This window comes from Gobio gobio (genome assembly GCF_949357685.1).
Source record: "Gobio gobio genome assembly, chromosome: 15".
NCBI classification, from domain to species: Eukaryota; Metazoa; Chordata; class Actinopteri; order Cypriniformes; family Gobionidae; genus Gobio; species Gobio gobio.
Genome location: NC_137108.1, coordinates 15,091,529 through 15,108,548, shown reverse-complemented (window position 1 = coordinate 15,108,548; position 17,020 = coordinate 15,091,529). Strand labels below are relative to the sequence as shown.

General features: G+C 36.8%; 1 protein-coding gene across 1 annotated transcript in view; it reads left to right on the top strand.

Moving 5' to 3' along the window:
- dnah5 (dynein, axonemal, heavy chain 5) overlaps nucleotides 1-17,020 on the top strand; it is a gene marked incomplete at both ends in the record, with an annotated part of 196,011 nt that overhangs the window by 49,190 nt on the left and 129,801 nt on the right. Inside the window, 17 exons of the mRNA XM_079837438.1 lie at nucleotides 476-644; nucleotides 1,833-2,078; nucleotides 2,454-2,650; nucleotides 4,582-4,675; nucleotides 5,198-5,337; nucleotides 6,128-6,329; nucleotides 7,357-7,592; nucleotides 7,924-8,142; nucleotides 8,423-8,485; nucleotides 10,591-10,829; nucleotides 11,267-11,507; nucleotides 11,603-11,802; nucleotides 12,044-12,197; nucleotides 13,336-13,499; nucleotides 13,782-13,938; nucleotides 14,889-15,101; nucleotides 15,191-15,415. Coding sequence (XP_079693564.1) covers nucleotides 476-644; nucleotides 1,833-2,078; nucleotides 2,454-2,650; nucleotides 4,582-4,675; nucleotides 5,198-5,337; nucleotides 6,128-6,329; nucleotides 7,357-7,592; nucleotides 7,924-8,142; nucleotides 8,423-8,485; nucleotides 10,591-10,829; nucleotides 11,267-11,507; nucleotides 11,603-11,802; nucleotides 12,044-12,197; nucleotides 13,336-13,499; nucleotides 13,782-13,938; nucleotides 14,889-15,101; nucleotides 15,191-15,415 — 3,159 coding nt within the window. The remainder of the gene's footprint in view (nucleotides 1-475; nucleotides 645-1,832; nucleotides 2,079-2,453; nucleotides 2,651-4,581; nucleotides 4,676-5,197; nucleotides 5,338-6,127; nucleotides 6,330-7,356; nucleotides 7,593-7,923; nucleotides 8,143-8,422; nucleotides 8,486-10,590; nucleotides 10,830-11,266; nucleotides 11,508-11,602; nucleotides 11,803-12,043; nucleotides 12,198-13,335; nucleotides 13,500-13,781; nucleotides 13,939-14,888; nucleotides 15,102-15,190; nucleotides 15,416-17,020) is intronic.

The window sequence follows — 17,020 nt, the reverse complement described above, 5'->3', positions numbered from 1 at the left end:
TTTTGTATGAAGTACGATGTGATTCGTATGTTCCCCCCTAAATATGACTGTCACTGGTGTAAGCACAATTGTATACAAATTAGACACCAATTCGTCAAAACATAGTTGCAAATTCCCATGAGAGTGTGTTGGGCTCTCAATACCAATTTCAATACAATGTTTTTATTCACTTTCAATGCTCCTTTAGTAATATAAGTGCTGTTTATTTAGTCAGAATTTAGTCACAGCTAATGTCAGTACTCCTGATAATCTACAAAGCCTTTTTTACTATTTATCATCCCATTTTAAATTGTACCAAAGTACCAGTACTCTTGACATCCCTGCTCTATTGTCTTTTTTGGTGTCTTGTTACTGCTACCATTTGCTATTACATCTTTGTTAAACCTAATTTCATGCTGTGACAGGACCAGCAAAGTTTTCTGACTGAAGCAGTAATCAGTCAGTTCATGCTCATCCAAATGATTTCTTATTTTAGGAGCTTTGCATCAAAGGAGCCCAAATGCTGCATACCAAAAGCTCATTGGTGGAGGAGGCAGCCAATGAACTGATTAATATGTTGCTGGAGTTTGAGCAGAAAGAGGAAGAAGAGAGAAATCGTGATGAAAGCAGAACAGAGAGTAAAGTGGAACAGATGGACAGTGATGGTAAGAACTGCTGTTGATCATCCATGCAGTTTGCTCAAGACATTACCTTGATTTTTCCTAACATATTGAAAAAAAAACACAGAATGTCATAAATTATGTCAAATACATCAATTCCAAATTAACTTAATAAAAAAATACTCAATTTGAGGAATTAAAGGGTACATAACACACCGTTTCTGCCAATCTCATGTTAATTTTGAGTACCTACAGAGTAGTATTGCATCCTTCATATCCGAAGAGTCACTAGCACACACACACACACATAATACATTATGGCATTATCCCTGGTTAACTTTTGATTCACTACACATTTGTGTTGTTTACATTATATGCACTTATGCGGCAATTGCCAACAAAACACAGACATTTGATGCAGTTTCACTCACCGCCAGCAGTGTTGACTCATGACCGGGAACAAACAAACACACTTACAGAACTCTGTTGCTGCTCCGGAAAAACAAACGGCATCCACTGTTTCCTTAACGCTGGGTTATTTGGGAAGCTGAACAAGGTTATCTTTCCCTCACAACCAGAAACACACTTCTTTAGTGATATTGTTGATTTTCTGGTCTATAAACAAAATGACAGCTCTGCCGACAGCTTCCGTAACCCGAATAAAGCTTGTTGATGGGCGTGCGCTTGCTCTCGCTCTGGTTGATATGCATGCGCTCATCCAGGAGAAGTGCCCATACAAGGAATTCCAAAATTTATGACGTCATGCAGGGCCATACTCGAAAAAAAACCTTTCAGAAACTTGTTCGAATCCTGAAGGAGTGTATTTGGCACCCAAATACTCCGTCATATGTCGTTTTTTGTTTTAAATATAGGCCATGTTTAGCATGTGAATCCAACTCTTTAACAGTGTAAATAAGTCAGAATGCATGAAATCCCCCCCCCCCCCTTATGGTATGTAGAGATACTCCGATCAATCGGCCATGGATCAGTATTGGCCTATAGTCCCATTCTATGACTCGACCAATAGTCACTAAATATGGCTAATCTCACAAACCGATCATAATTTGATGACGTAAAAACCTTACTTTATAAAGTTTTACATCATCAAATTACGATCAAGAGAGAGAGAGATGGTATGCATGTGTTTTTTTTGTACTAAATATTGGATAATATCATTAAGTAAATTTGTGTAATTTTGAATACACCATGTTCTGTTTTATTTATTCAAAGAAGAGGAGGAATATAAATCCGAGGGCCGTCTCTTGTCACGTAGCACCATGGCCCCTAGCGTTGGCCTCTCTTCCCCACTGGTGAGAAAGAAGAAAAAGAGGGATCTGATGAAGGTGATGGAGGAGGAGGCAAAGGAGCTGCTTTCTCATTTTAACCATCGTAATGTGGATGCATTATTGCGCCTCACCCGTAACACACTGGAGACTCTACGCAAGCGCATCCACGCAACATCACTGATACAATTTCTAGGTTTGTTGTTTTTCTGATAATACTTTAGTAAAATAGTTTGTGTTTATTCCAAAAAGGGTTTAGATTAAGTGCACATTAAATATTCTTAATGTGCGGTCACATTGGTGAAATTTCACATGCAAAAACAAATCTATTGTCTATTGTCAATAGTGTAGTGCAGCTCAAACAGAAGTCACTTTCAAGCCAAGCAGTTTATTTTATTTTTGTGCAACTTTTTCTCCTTCACATAAAACTCACAATCTTGCAGATTCCTATCGAATTTTGCAAAGCAACGGAAAATGCACATTCATTATTTTTTTCCAAGCACGAAGTTTCATATACTCACTTGGTTGGTCAACTCTAACTCATTTTAAATAAATTTCACTTCCCATACAGCAGAAGCAGATTCCCCAAGTCGGCAGAAGGGAAGTGGGCCGCAGCCCATCTTTAAGGCTGGAGTGTGTTTAACCATCCCCAACATCATCATGGTTCCAGGGCTAGATGAGGTTCAGCAAGCCTTGAACAGAGCTGTGGACTGTGTGGTCAGCGTCAGTAAAGGAGTTGGACAGTGGAGCAAAGAGAGAATTTCCAAGGTTTTTTCTTTTTGTTGCACTTTAGTATACAGAGACACTGTTTTGTCTACTGAACCTTTTTAACTTAACGCTAAAGCTTAACTTAACGACAAGGCTTAAGCCTAGCCCTAAACTAAAATGGATGTTTGAGTTGTTTTAGCTGAATACAGGTTGCTCTGGCATATCTAAATGCACATGTGTAATGTTTTTTTTTCCAAGGCACATTTATAAAAGCTACTTAAATGTCCTAATTGAACTAAGGCCTAATCCTGGCTTATTCAAAGCCCTGCCTGTGAAACCACGCTATAAACATTAAAAAAATAGGCTGTTAATTCATACTCGGACATCAATATCAATATAAATATCACAATGCGCCCATCTACGATGGTCACATCTCAGGATGTGTGATGTCAAATTTAGGGATCATAGTTGATCCGTATAGACCAGGCACCGCTTCGAAGCGACGTGATTCTCTGATTAATTGCAAAGTTGAACCATTTTAGAGCGAAAGTTCATCATGTTTTAGGTCCTGTCCGTTTAAACATTCAAATTATTTTAAACCATTCTAGCGCAAGAAGATGTGAAAGAGAACTTATTCGGAACTCACGCACGTATACACACAGAGCTGCACAGACAGCATGCAAACAGAATTCTGTTCTCTTCCACGTCTTTTTGTGCTTAAAGGCACAATATGTAAAATATGTAAGATTAAAATAAGCCAAAACACACTAGAGCAATGTCATATATTGTGTTGACTTAATCCAGAGAAATAAGCAATTTTAACTAGGACACGGACTGTGTCCGTGCATCACCTATTAATGACAACATACCCTCAATTTAATTGTGTTTTATTAGACAGGTGAGCAGCTGTTTGGATACATTCATCGACCGAAAACGAATCATTGTTATATAGCACAGTTAGTCTTATTGTTTAAATCTCGTTTTATTGATTTACCATGAGTACCATGTTTTACCATGCCTAATATCGATCTAGCTTACTGCAGTATGCCTCATAGTAGCCGCAGAGCAAATGCACAGAGTAGCTTTATAACATAACTTTCAACACACTCAAATACTGTATCTAATATGATAAAACAGCGCTGCATTACCCCACAAAAGCATGAACGGAAGAAACGGAAGTGCTCGTCTGTGGCACAGTAAAAGCTCCACTGCTCTTCAGCCGTGTTACACGCTTGGCTCTGATAAGCAATCGCTCCAGCGGCCTTGTTCCACTCCAATGGCTGTCAGCCCTGCTTCATACTACTGTAACATTAATAAATATTTAATACATTAGCTCATCCATGAATATAAATTCTGCCAGAGTCCCATTAAATTCTTTTCCACAGGATAAAATCAAGGCGTCATCAAGCTACGACTTTGTTTTGTATAAGCGACCTCTAATGGTGAAAAATGTTATATTTTGGCTTTAAAAGGACACACATGCAAAATTATGTAAAAATGCCCATCTTGGAGAGTATACTTAAACATAGTCGTTTATGGCTTACGTGAACGTAAACAATTGAGAAAGAAAATAAATGCGTATCATTATATTGGATCCAGTGCATTCGGTCTTAACTTATCATTAATGTTAATCAAACAAATAATTTCTGTACTTGATTACTGTTAGACTTGCCTGGAAAACATAAAGCACTCTTTTTTTTTATTATTTGTTTCTTTGTGCTATTGTAACATATAAATGTTACTCTTGCTCTTCATTGCTCTGAAACATCAAGGCCACTTATTTTTCAACCCTTGATATAAAGTTCAACCTTACATTCATTTTTGTTTAAAACTCAATTTCACTTAAAAATGTCACATTATAGTTGTAAAATGAGTCTCAAATGCTATTTTATGCAGCCTATTATATACCTTACCTAGGATTTTATTCATGCAGTTCTTATTTGAGTGTAATGTATGCAAAATGTCAGAATTGAGTATTTTTGTTGTCACAGAGGAAAATGAGTGAGCGACGCATGGCCGCTCTGAAACAGAACAAAGAAGAAAGTGAATCAGAAGACGGCGAATCAACCTATCGCAGCTTCGCCGGTACGACTTTTCCTCACCCTCTGTAATTACACAGCTCAGCAGAGCAAATCAAGAACTAACAGGTCCTTGGTCAGTTTAAAAAATGTCTTTATAATGGCCGAAAAGCTCTGGATGGATAAGCTGATCTCCAACCATTTGATAAATGAAAGGGAGATAAAGATAATGAATTCAGGCTGTGGATGTGATTTTATGAAGTGGTGACATGTCCTTAGTGTCACGATTATCTTTTCCACATCCTTTATTCTCTCTCTATTGCTCGCTCTCAGAATAGGGAAACTGACACAAAATTGACTGAGTACAGCAGTGCCACAACAACACATCTCTGCTGTAATGAAGCGACTCAGCCTGTAAATCTTTCCTTCTCTTAAAATAGATTAGAGATGAAGAGTCCTTAATAGAACTGATTTGAGGCTAAAAGATAATAGTATTGTTTTTCAGAGGTATTCTTCTCTTACAGCTCCTCTGTGCTCTTGTTTATTAACTTTAATGACTCTTCTTTGTGAATTTGTTTTCCTCCTGAAGGCAGTACCTCAGATATATCGGCATCTGCAAACCAGGCCATTCCCATCCAAATCAAGAACTACCACAAAAGCATCTCTGAGAACAAAGAGATTGTCAAGTTGGTCTCTGTTCTTAGTACATCCATCAACTCCTCCAAGAAGGTTTGATTTTTTTTCCTATTTCATGACATAGTCCCAGACTATTATTAATCAATTTACCAGAGATTTGCCCACAAATTAAAATGATTTAAATATAATTCAATCATTTGTATAATTTAATGTGTCAATTAAGGCAAAACCAGAAGTCCATCCTCCGACCTAGAACAGAACTTCACCTCTAAAATAACATATTTTTGAGTGGAGACTCAATATTAGCACTTTTACAAAAATATGAGCTGCACATATCTGCTTTTAAACCCTCTCAAATGCCTTGACCTATAGACTTCCATTGTAAGTGTATTGCTGTAATACTTTCAAATGAAAAACAAAAGATCCGCACTCGCTTGTGTCTTCTTAATTAATTATTATCAGTAATCATGAAGAAGGCTGATTGCCAGAACATTTGATTGATCTATATGTGCTTTGTTCCATAATAAAAAAATAATAATTCATTACGAAGACACAAGTGAGAGCAGATCGTTTGTTTTACATTTGAAAGTTCTGCAATTTCCACTGATCTGTGCACCCCAAATCTTTTTTGAAGTGCATTACCGTAAACACAAATTATTTTCTTTGGCAATTCACAGCACGCTACAGATGCTTTTTTGTATCTGAACTTTCTTCTAAAGCATATAAAAACAGTTAGTATTTGGAAAGTCACAAATATTATTGTCCCATTGGAACAAGTCTATATAGCCCTTGCTGAATATGTTTGCTTCATTCAGTTGTGTTTATAATGTGACAATGTGATATTGTCTGATGTGTAATGTGTGATACTTGTCGTGTTATACAGGAAATAATGAACGCTTTGGATCGCTTTAGCCTCTATCACCACATCTGGAAGAAAGATAGAGAGGAAACCATCCAGAAATTCATCCAGGGGAACCCTCTTCTTTCTGAATTTGAGTCTCAGATCCTGTACTACAGAGATCTGGAGCTAGAGATTAATGCAGAGCCTGAGTTTATCTCAGTAGGAGCTCTGGCACTATATACAGGTAAACAGACTCTGAAAGGTCTCTAAGGGCCAAATTTACTAAACAGGGAAAATTAGTGTAAGAGCACAATTCCAAAAAAGCACCAATAGGAGTGGAAAGTTCTGTGCGTGATCTACAGAACACAGTCGCAGCCGGATCATTTCCATAATGACCAACACAATCTACCAAGAGCAGTCAAATTAGTGTCTGGTTTAAGACATGCTTTTTGGGGGGGCAGTTAAATACCAGTAAATTGACTAGCGCAAACTTTCATTTATGTAATTAATTAAAATAATCTCCACCCATACATTTTGTGTCTGAAAGGGGACTCCTACAAATTAATATGCAATAAGGTCAGACGCAAAAATATCTGTCCACGTTATTTCAGCGCAATTTTTTCAATGCATGTCTTTAGTAAATCCTGACAGTCGTTTTTTTTAACGCCAAAAGACGGTTTGCGCTGGCACAAGCAGTAGTAAATCTGGCCCCAAGTGTTCTAATAGTGATAAAGAGTTTAGCAGACAGCCAAGAGGCATGTTTATTAAAATGGCTAATGATTTCTTCAATACAGTGAACATGTTTAATATTGCTGTACTTGTTTTTTATTATATATTCATTTAACATTTTTATTTAATTTAGATTCATTCATTATTATGGTACCAATTTAGTTTAGGGTCCAATTCTCACTATTAACGAGTTGCGTATTAGCATGCATATTACTAGGATATTGGCTGTTTATTAGTACTTAAAAAGCACATATTAATGCCTTATTTTTGCATGACCTTGTTCTACACCACTTAATAAATTAATATTTAACACTTAAAACTTAACAACTACCTTACTAACTATTAATAAGCAGTAATTAGGAGTTTGTTGAGAAAAAAGTCATAATAATATTTAATAGTGAGAATTGCCTTTATTATACATAAGTAGCAGTGTGATTGCTAGCAAGTTACAGCTTTTGGAGGAAAAAAATGCCTTTATTATTATTATAATTAAACTACAAAAGGCCCCTTTATTCTTTGTGTTTTGCTGAACTTACCTACAGCGGATCTGAAGTTGGCCCTTACTGCTGAGACAAAGAGCTGGATGGTGGATTTTGGTCACCATTGCAACAGAAAGTATCACATGGAGATGGAACGCATCTTCACCTTTATAGATGAGGCGAGCAAGAAACTCAACAGGCAAATTAAAGACTTGGATGATATTCGTATCGCCATGGCAACACTCAAAGAGATCAGAGAACACCAGATCTCCATAGACTTTCAAGTTGGTCCAATTGAGGTACATACAAATAAACTGAAATATAACACATAATGGAATTTTGAAGAATCTTGCAGCTCTTTTTCATGTAACTATAATTCATGGTGAGCACAGCTGAAACCCTAAATTATAATTCAAAATCATAATAATTCCATACGATTTGATTACAGAAGATCTTGAATATACTGTATGTTTAACATGCATGTTGAACAGACTTTATGGTGTGTTTTTTTCTCCTTTTTGGAGCTGTGAAGAAATGCATGAAGATCTTCAAAAATACAGAACATAAAACAGTTATGTATTATCCTATGATACAACTTTGTATGTCTATTTCCCTGGTTTTGGCCTGCAGGAATCTTACGCCATGCTACATAAGTATGGATTATTGATTGCCAAAGAGGAAGCTGAGAAAGTGGACACACTTCGGTACACCTGGGAGAAACTGCTTTCCCATAGCACAGAGGTGCAGAATGAGCTGGTGTCCCTCCAACCAAACTTCAGAGGAGAACTCATCAAAAACGTTGAGACCTTTGTGGAAGACTGCCAACACTTCTACCATGACTATGATAGGGTGAGTCTTGAGGGGCAGGTAAAACATATCCATCCACTTCTCTTGCTTTGAGACGATCCCTCAGGCAATTATGGTTTCAAGCCCAAACACAATTGTTTTCCTGCATTTCTATTCCTGTGGGTATTCTGTAACATAAATGCAAGAAATTATGCCACACAAGAATCTGAGTGATTCTTTGAAACAACTGATGTTTCCATTGAACAGGAATACCAAAGTGGTTGTTTAAGTGGTTAATTAACAATATGTGCATACATTTCTTTTGTGCTTGTCAAATCTTCAGGATGGTCCCATGGTGGTTGGATTGGCTCCCCAGGATGCTAGTGATAGGCTTATTATGTTTCAGGTACAGTATCCTGTAATTTACAATGCCTATTTGCATGAACATAAACATGACTGAAATGTCATTGAAATAATATTATAATATAACTACATTACACAGAATACTTGATTTTGTTTGGTTAATTGATCAATTAGAAAAAAAAACATATTTGGAGTTTGCATGTTCTCCCCTTTAAAATTGTTTGGTACAAAGTATCTGTCACGGGTTAACATGTAGAACTAGAAGAGAACTAGCCTTTTAATATACACAAAGAGAAATAGCATTAACACATGCCAACTTAATGTTAACATAAGACAATGAACAGAGGAGGAGCGAACTGAAGGCTTAAATACATTGAGGATGTTAATCAAAGGAACAGGGAACAGGTGTGCAACTAATTGGAAACCATGACAACAAATGAATGAATGACTAGGGGCAAATTCCAATCAGACCACAAATGACAAATGGGACACCCTACAGTCTTAAGGACTTAACAGACATGCGCACACGGCAGCCATTGTAAAGCTGGGCATACACTGTGCGATTTTCGTCCGATTTCGAGCCGAATTTTGACTCGCGCAACTCTTTTTTGGGTCGCCGCGATTTTCAGCTTTATCATGCGTCGTTTGTCGTGAGGTGTCCGTGCAGTGTACAGGGGGAAACGAGAGGTGACAAACCTCTCCCGATCGGCAATTGGATGGTCGGATGAATTTCTGGCATGTCAGAAATTCTGGTCGCTCCTCGTGAGGTTATTAAACAGCTGGGGGACTGATTGCTCTATTTCTCATAAATGTGCCTGCTCGAAAGCAAAGTTGAACCATTTCATCTTTAATGCAACAAGAAAGAAAACAAAAGTTCTGTAGGCAGTTATCAAATTGCAACAATTTAGTAAACTGTTGCTTGCCTCCAGTTCGTGTTTTAAAATGGATAATCTAAGATGTTCAAACCACTGTGTTTAGCCTATCAGTGCCTCTTTTATTCATTTAACCTCGAACATTAATTTACTTTCACAAATTATTTTATTTATTTTATTATCATGGGGAAAATGTGAACCGTTGTCCATCATTTGAAAAAAGAAAAGAATGACAAAATGTCACGGCGCAATATAGATTTTTTTTCTTTTCGTTTTAAATCATGAAGGCGAGTCAATGGTGAATGTGAAAGTAAAATCTGACGAGCTTTCGCCGCATATTCTCACAGAGACAAGATTCATCTTCTTTAAAATATGCTGATAAAGTAGCCTATAACTGTTTTAATTTATATTCTTAATATTTCTCTTGTGGCCCATATTGTGAAACAAATTAGAAGAGAAGTAGGCCCATTTCGTGTTAAACAAGTTGTTTTTTAAATAAAGCTGCTCTTACTTTCTGATAATATTATTGCAGTGTTATGACATATTATAGACTGATAATCATTTTAATTATATGCCTATAATTCCTTTAATAATTCCTGTGCGGGGGCAATAAATGTAAAATAAATTTAATAATAAAAGTAGGCCTATCTAATAATAATGTTCATTTATATACATAAATTGTAAATGCTCTTGATATCGATAGCTGATGCATTTGATAGGCTGTCTCAGTCTCTCTATTATAGGTTTTTTTGCGCATATTTCACTCGTACAGTGTGAGCAGACAAGTTGCACTCGACGATCGGACCGCACAGTGTGAGCACATAAATTGTGAGCTTTGGCTTGACATCGCATGCAAACTACTCGTACAGTGTGAGCAGGTAACCTTGCTGAAATCGCACAGAAATCGCACAGTGTATGCCCAGCTTAAGTCCACAAGACTGAAAGTGCATATGAAGTGGGCCATTTGGGAGGGTCAGTACCTTTTGGAATTTTCCCTAGAACTCACAAAATTTTTTTATGAAAACTAAACAGGACAGAATTTAAACATGACCATGTCCGTGACAGTGTATATTTTTTTTGTGTGTTTGTTTTTAACTTACCGTTTTCCTACATAACTGAGCTAGTTTCATGTCTACCGTATCTTTCCATATTCTATTTGTTCTTGCATAGTAAATGTACATGATGTTGTGTACACATGTTATGTAATTTATGTATACATTTAAATTAATCCTTGGTTTGATTATTATTTTTTTTTAAATGATCTGCCGTTTCACAGAATCGCTTTGACAACCTCTTCCGCAAGTACATCACATATACAGGTGGGGAGGAGCTCTTTGGCTTATCTGTTACCCAGCATCCTCAGCTGCTTGAGATCAGGAAACAGTTGACGCTTCTCCAAAAACTCTATGGACTCTACAACAGTGTCATTGACACAGTCAATGGCTACTATGACATCTCATGGGCCGAAATTCACATTGACAGAATTAACAATGAACTTCTTGAGTTTCAGACGAGGTGAGAAGGGTACAGAAGTCAAACTATATTTCTGAAGTCTCTCTGGCAGTCATGTAATAAGTTACATTGAAAAGCATGAAGGCACTAGGGGATTTCAATTGTGCTGGTCTGTTCTGGTAATCGCAGAAGCTTTTCAGAGAATAGATTAATTCTCCATGCCTGTCAAGGACTGAAATTAAAGTCAGCTGTGTTGGGGCAAGTACTAGTGTAATGCAATAATCATTTCAGAATAATAGGATGAAAGGAGAGTTTTCTGTCCGATACAATTTAACGTATACATGAGTTCAATATAATAGGTATGAACATCTTTACTATATGCAGTCACTCAGTGTTCATTTACAGTAGCCTAATAGTGGACACAAATGTACAAAGCTAATAATCAATATCTTTAAATGTCAACTTTAAATCTCACACCTTTTGTTTTTTTTGTTTTGTAGGTGCCGTAAGCTGCCGCGGGCCCTAAAAGAGTGGCAGGCATTTCTTGACCTGAAAAAAACTGTTGACGAATTTAGTGAGTGCTGCCCACTGCTGGATCTAATGACTAACAAAGCAATGATGACACGCCACTGGAAGAGGATTACTGAGGTCACAGGTCACACCTTTGAGGTCGAAACTGATAACTTCAAGCTTCGCAACATCATGGAAGCCCCTCTGCTGAAGTACAAAGAAGAAATCGAGGTCAGAATTAGTTTTTAATTCCATAGACATAGATTCCAAATTTTCAAAGAATGTGTAAAGAATTCCATTATAACTGTAACAAACCATTGGAGCAGGATATCTGTATCAGTGCTGTGAAGGAGCGTGACATCGAGCAGAAACTCAAGCAAGTAATTGCGGAATGGGACAACAAGACCTTTACCTTTGCCCACTTTAAAACCAGAGGCGAGCTCCTTCTGAGAGGAGACAGTACATCTGAGATCATTACTAACATGGAGGATAGCCTGATGATGCTTGGTTCCCTTATGAGCAACAGGTGAGTCATTAGATCAACAATTAATTTCTCTGGAAAATTCTACTTGCCTTGCGGTTACAGTTTATTTCTAGTATGCCTAAGAAGATAATGTTATTTACTTATTTCTGTGAAAATGTTATTTACATGTTGTAAGATAAAGACGTACCCTTAATAAAGCATAGACAAATCAAATGGAATGAATTAGGACAATTATTTAGCATATCCTCCAATGCACCTGACCTTGTGTCTTATATCTCTATAGATACAACACACCGTTCAAAGCCCAGATCCAGAAGTGGGTTCAGAACCTCTCCAACACAACGGATATCATTGAGAACTGGATGACTGTACAAAACCTCTGGATTTACCTTGAGGCTGTTTTTGTTGGTGGAGACATAGCCAAACAGCTGCCAAAGGTAATATAAGTAATTCAGTCTCACTTCCGTACATTGAACGTTTTTGGCCTTTTTATTTAAAGTGAAGAAACAATGGGTAAAAGAAGGGAACAGGTCCTGCTCATGACACATTTTAATTTTGAACCCACAAGAGGATCATAGCTCAGTGTATTGAAACATTTACTAACTACCCAATATGCATGTGTAATACTGTTTAGTTTTCTGCTTAATTAAACATGTTTAGAAGTTGTCTTGGACATTTATTAAAGGGATAGTTCACCCAAAAATTAAACTTAGCCCATCATTTACTCACCCTCGAGTCATCCTAGGTGTATATGACATTCTTCTTTCAGACGAATAAAATCGGAGTTATATTACCAAAGTCCAGGCTAATCCAAGCATTAGAATTGGATTAAAAGTTGCTCTGTTTTTGAAGTCCATAAAAAGTGCATCTGCCCATCAAATAACGTGATCCACACTGCTCTGGGGTGTTAATAAAGGCCTTCTGAAGCGAATCGATGCGTTTGTGTAAGAAAAATATCCATATTTAAAACTTAAACTTTAAACTTTAGGCCGACCGCCTTCCCTGTTCAATTTATGGAAAAATTGTTGAAAGGTCCTCTGCCGATCGAAAGACTAAAGCGACCAGGTAAGCTCGTCATGACGTCATGTACGCATCTTGAGTTTCACTTACAACATTCAACACTTTTTCACAGAAGGCGGTCGGCCGAAAGTTTACTTGATAAAGTTTTAAATATGGATATTTTTCTTACACAAATGTGTCGATTCGCTTCAGAAGGCCTTTATTAACACCCTGGAGCCGCGTGGAGCACGTTATTTGACGGACAGATGCACTTTTAATGGGCTCCAAAAACAGAGCCACTATTAAGCCAATTCTAATGCTTGGATTAGCCTGGACTTTTGTAATATAACTCCGATTTTATTCGTCTGAAAGAAGAATGTCACACACACCTAGGATGACTTGAGGGTGAGTAAATTATGGGCTAATTTTAATTTTTGTGTGAACTATCCCTTTAAAGTGTTCACCCAAAAATGAAAATTCTGTCATTAATTACTCATCTAATGCCACCTAATATAAAATGGGTCAAAATATTTTATGTTAAATCTTAACAAATTCAAGTGAAACCTTCTCTTTTAGGAGGCAAAGCGCTTCTCCAACATCGATAAATCCTGGGTGAAAATCATGACTCGAGCTCATGAGATGCCCAATGTAGTCCAGTCATGTGTGGGAGATGAGACTATGGGTCAGTTGCTGCCTCACCTGCTTGAACAGCTAGAGATGTGTCAAAAATCTCTCACAGGGTAAATCAACACATCTGTTTATCAGTCAAGTCCTTATATCAGGATTCAGCAGTTTTATAGTTAGTTTCTATAGCAAGATGCACCTGGGAATTTTGCAGTTCTGTTATCACAGGTGACACAACTACTGTAGGTTGAGTTGGAAAAAAAAAATGGGTGATAAACAAGTTTTACCTTTTCCATTTTACAATCATATTTTAAGTTGCTTATTTTTGTCAGTTTAAAGTGCCGTTTTTTTTATTTTTTATAGTGCAGCTAATTTTAAGTTTGTCTTCTGCTTAACAGGTATCTGGAGAAAAAGCGCTTGCTGTTTCCACGTTTCTTCTTTGTATCAGATCCTGCACTGCTGGAGATTTTGGGCCAAGCATCTGATTCGCACACCATCCAGGCCCACCTGCTCAACATCTTTGACAACATCAAATGTGTCCGCTTCCATGAAAAGGTGATTGCTACTTTAACCTATAAAGCCTACTTTCATATTTGATACACAAATTTAGGCCTCTAAATTATCAACATGATCAAAACTTTGCTGTTGGACACAATCTACTACATGCCTTCTGTCCTCTAATTGATAGTTTGTACTTTTTTAGCAAGTGAAAGGTCTTTTAATATAATTCTAAAAACCTCCTGCTACATGTCTCTTTTTGCTGTGAAATCTATACACATTTTTATAAAGTAAATAAGAATAACTTTTGTATTGTTAGTAATATTCAAGATAAACACTTATTGGACTGAAGCAACTTAGGCTTACTTGATTATCCATACATGATTTTTGAGAAACATCATGTTAAAATGTGAGTATCAAATATAATCCATCAGGCTTTTGAGGATGTTTATTTATACATCTCTCAATCATCATTGTATTGCATTGCATTATATGTTTTGTCCCCCACAATAAAAACTACAGAACTTTGATCATAAATCTAAGCATTTAAATATAATCTTAGATCTAGAGTGACAACTGATATTTATATACATTTTATGTAAGTAGTCTGCTATACTGCTATACTAAGATCTCATTGATATACATTTACAACCTTTTAGAATTTCACCTTACTTTTTGGCCATATAAATATCAGTAACTATACCAAATAGCATATTTTTGGGCATATATTTTTACAGGCGTCTGAATAAATTTGAGGTGTTTTTTTTCCCTCCTTGAGTATGAGCTCTATTATCAAAAGTGATCCGCATATAAAAACACACATATAATTCCATAAACTGTTTTGGAAACTGTTTTTACTATTCGTAAAAGTCATAATTATTATAGTAATTCTATAACTAGTTCCAGTAATGCTGGAACAGTTGCTGCATGTCTTTGTCATGTTTTAAGATCATTCTTTTTTTAAACATTTGCTTTTCACAAATAACCAACACTGGATTTGCTTTTAGATGTATGATAAGATTCTGGCGATATCATCACGAGAGGGTGAGACAGTTGAGTTGGACAGGCCTGTTATAGCGGAGGGTAATGTGGAGGTCTGGCTTAATGCGCTACTGAAAGAATCCCAGAGGTCTTTGCACCTTATCATCCGTCAGGCTGCACTTGCCATTCAAGACTCTGGTTTTGAGTTGATTGAATTTTTGGACTCCTATCCTGCACAGGTATTCAAAATAATGACAGCGATACAATTTGTAAAGTAAATAAAAAAATAAATAAATGGTATAGTATATTAACTGCACTACTGGTTTAGGTTGGTTTACTAGGAATCCAGATGATCTGGACGAAGGATTCTGAGGATGCTTTGAGCAATGCCAGATATGACCGTAAGATCATGGCAAAAACCAACCAGTTTTTTCTTGAGCTTCTCAACAATTTAATTGACATGACCACAAAGGACCTTGGAGCTGTTGAACGGACAAAGTATGAAACGTTAATCACCATTCATGTACACCAGAGGGACATCTTTGATGATTTGGTAAGTGCCAGAATATATTTATCTAGTTTATATAATATACATTATGCTATATGGTTGGTCAGTAAAAAGTTAAGATCCTGACTCATTGTTATTCTAATAAATTCTCAGCATTGTTGATAGTTGCTCATTTGAGATCTGTATTTTAGGATTTTAGAACTTTATTATCCTCAATTTTTAAAGCTCTACAATAGGCTAAGGCAGTTTTAGCTAATGCAGGCACCCACATTTAATATGGTTTGTTTCTTAATGTTTTAAACTGCTTTCTCATAATTTGGATATGTCAACTGGCAAGGTTGGATGCCTTGATATCTCATGAATGAATGCCAAATTGGTTTTCTCATGACAGTGTGAACAGCACAAACCACATGGAATCTGATCTTTTCCATTCCGATTTAAGCCACTTTCTAAATCCGATACAGGTTGGATGTTTTGCAATGCAACTGCAGTCTGAACAGTCATATCGGAATTCATGTGACTTTTACGTCACTCTAGATCAACATTCGTCCGTATTACGGTGTACATTTTAGGACATCCTTAGACCTCAGTCACATGATGAAAAGGCGTCAGACTAAAAGGCATCAGACATAAAGGCATTGATCAGACAAAACGGACTCAGACTAAAAGGCATCAGTCATAAAGGCATCAGATGAAACGGACTCGGACTAAAAGGCATCAGACGTAACAGTCTCAGACTAAAAGGCATCATACATAAAGGCATCAGACGAAACAGCCTCAGACTAAAAGGCATCAGACATAAAGGCATCAGACGAAACATACTCAGACTAAAAAGCATCAGACAAAATGGACTCAGACTAAAAGGCATCCGATGAAACGGATTCAGGCTAAAATGCATCAGACATAAAGGCATCGGGTGGAACAGCCTTAGACTAAAATGCATCAGACTAAAAGGCATCAGACATAAAGGCATCGGACAAAATTGATTCAGACTAAAAGGCATCAGACATAAAGGCATCAGACGAAACAGACTCAGACTAAAAGGCATCAGACAAAACGGACTCGGACTAAAAGGTATCAGACAAAAAGGCATCGGACGAAACAGACTCAGAAGGAAGCGTGAAAGTTTTGAATTGCACCACCTCAATATGACTTCACATGCACGCCATTTTCTTACTGCTGAGATTATTTTGTAAATGTGTATTTTTCGTATGTTTTATTTGCATGTTTAAAACGTTAGCTAAATAACACATTGCAACTAGCTAACTTAATGGCAAACTATGGTGAAGTGAAAGAAATCTTTTGAGACTGTGTTGTTATAAGCACACTCCTGCTTTGTGTACAGAGTTAACAGGAAAACTGCTTTATTTCTGTTGAACAGTGTAACATTAATTAAAACTAAGAATGAAATATCAAGCACAGTTTACCTCTCTCTCTCTCTCTCTCTCTCTCTCTCTCTCTCTCTCTCTCTCTCTCTCTCTGCTTTTTTAAAATCTTTTTTAATGCTTGAATAATTAGCCCACATAAAGGACATTGCCAAGGGATTATATACTTACATAAAATTAGTACCATAAATAGATAGATTCTGCATAATTAACATACACACATAGTGACACTGTCACTGTTTTTTGTTTTTCATGTTTAATATTT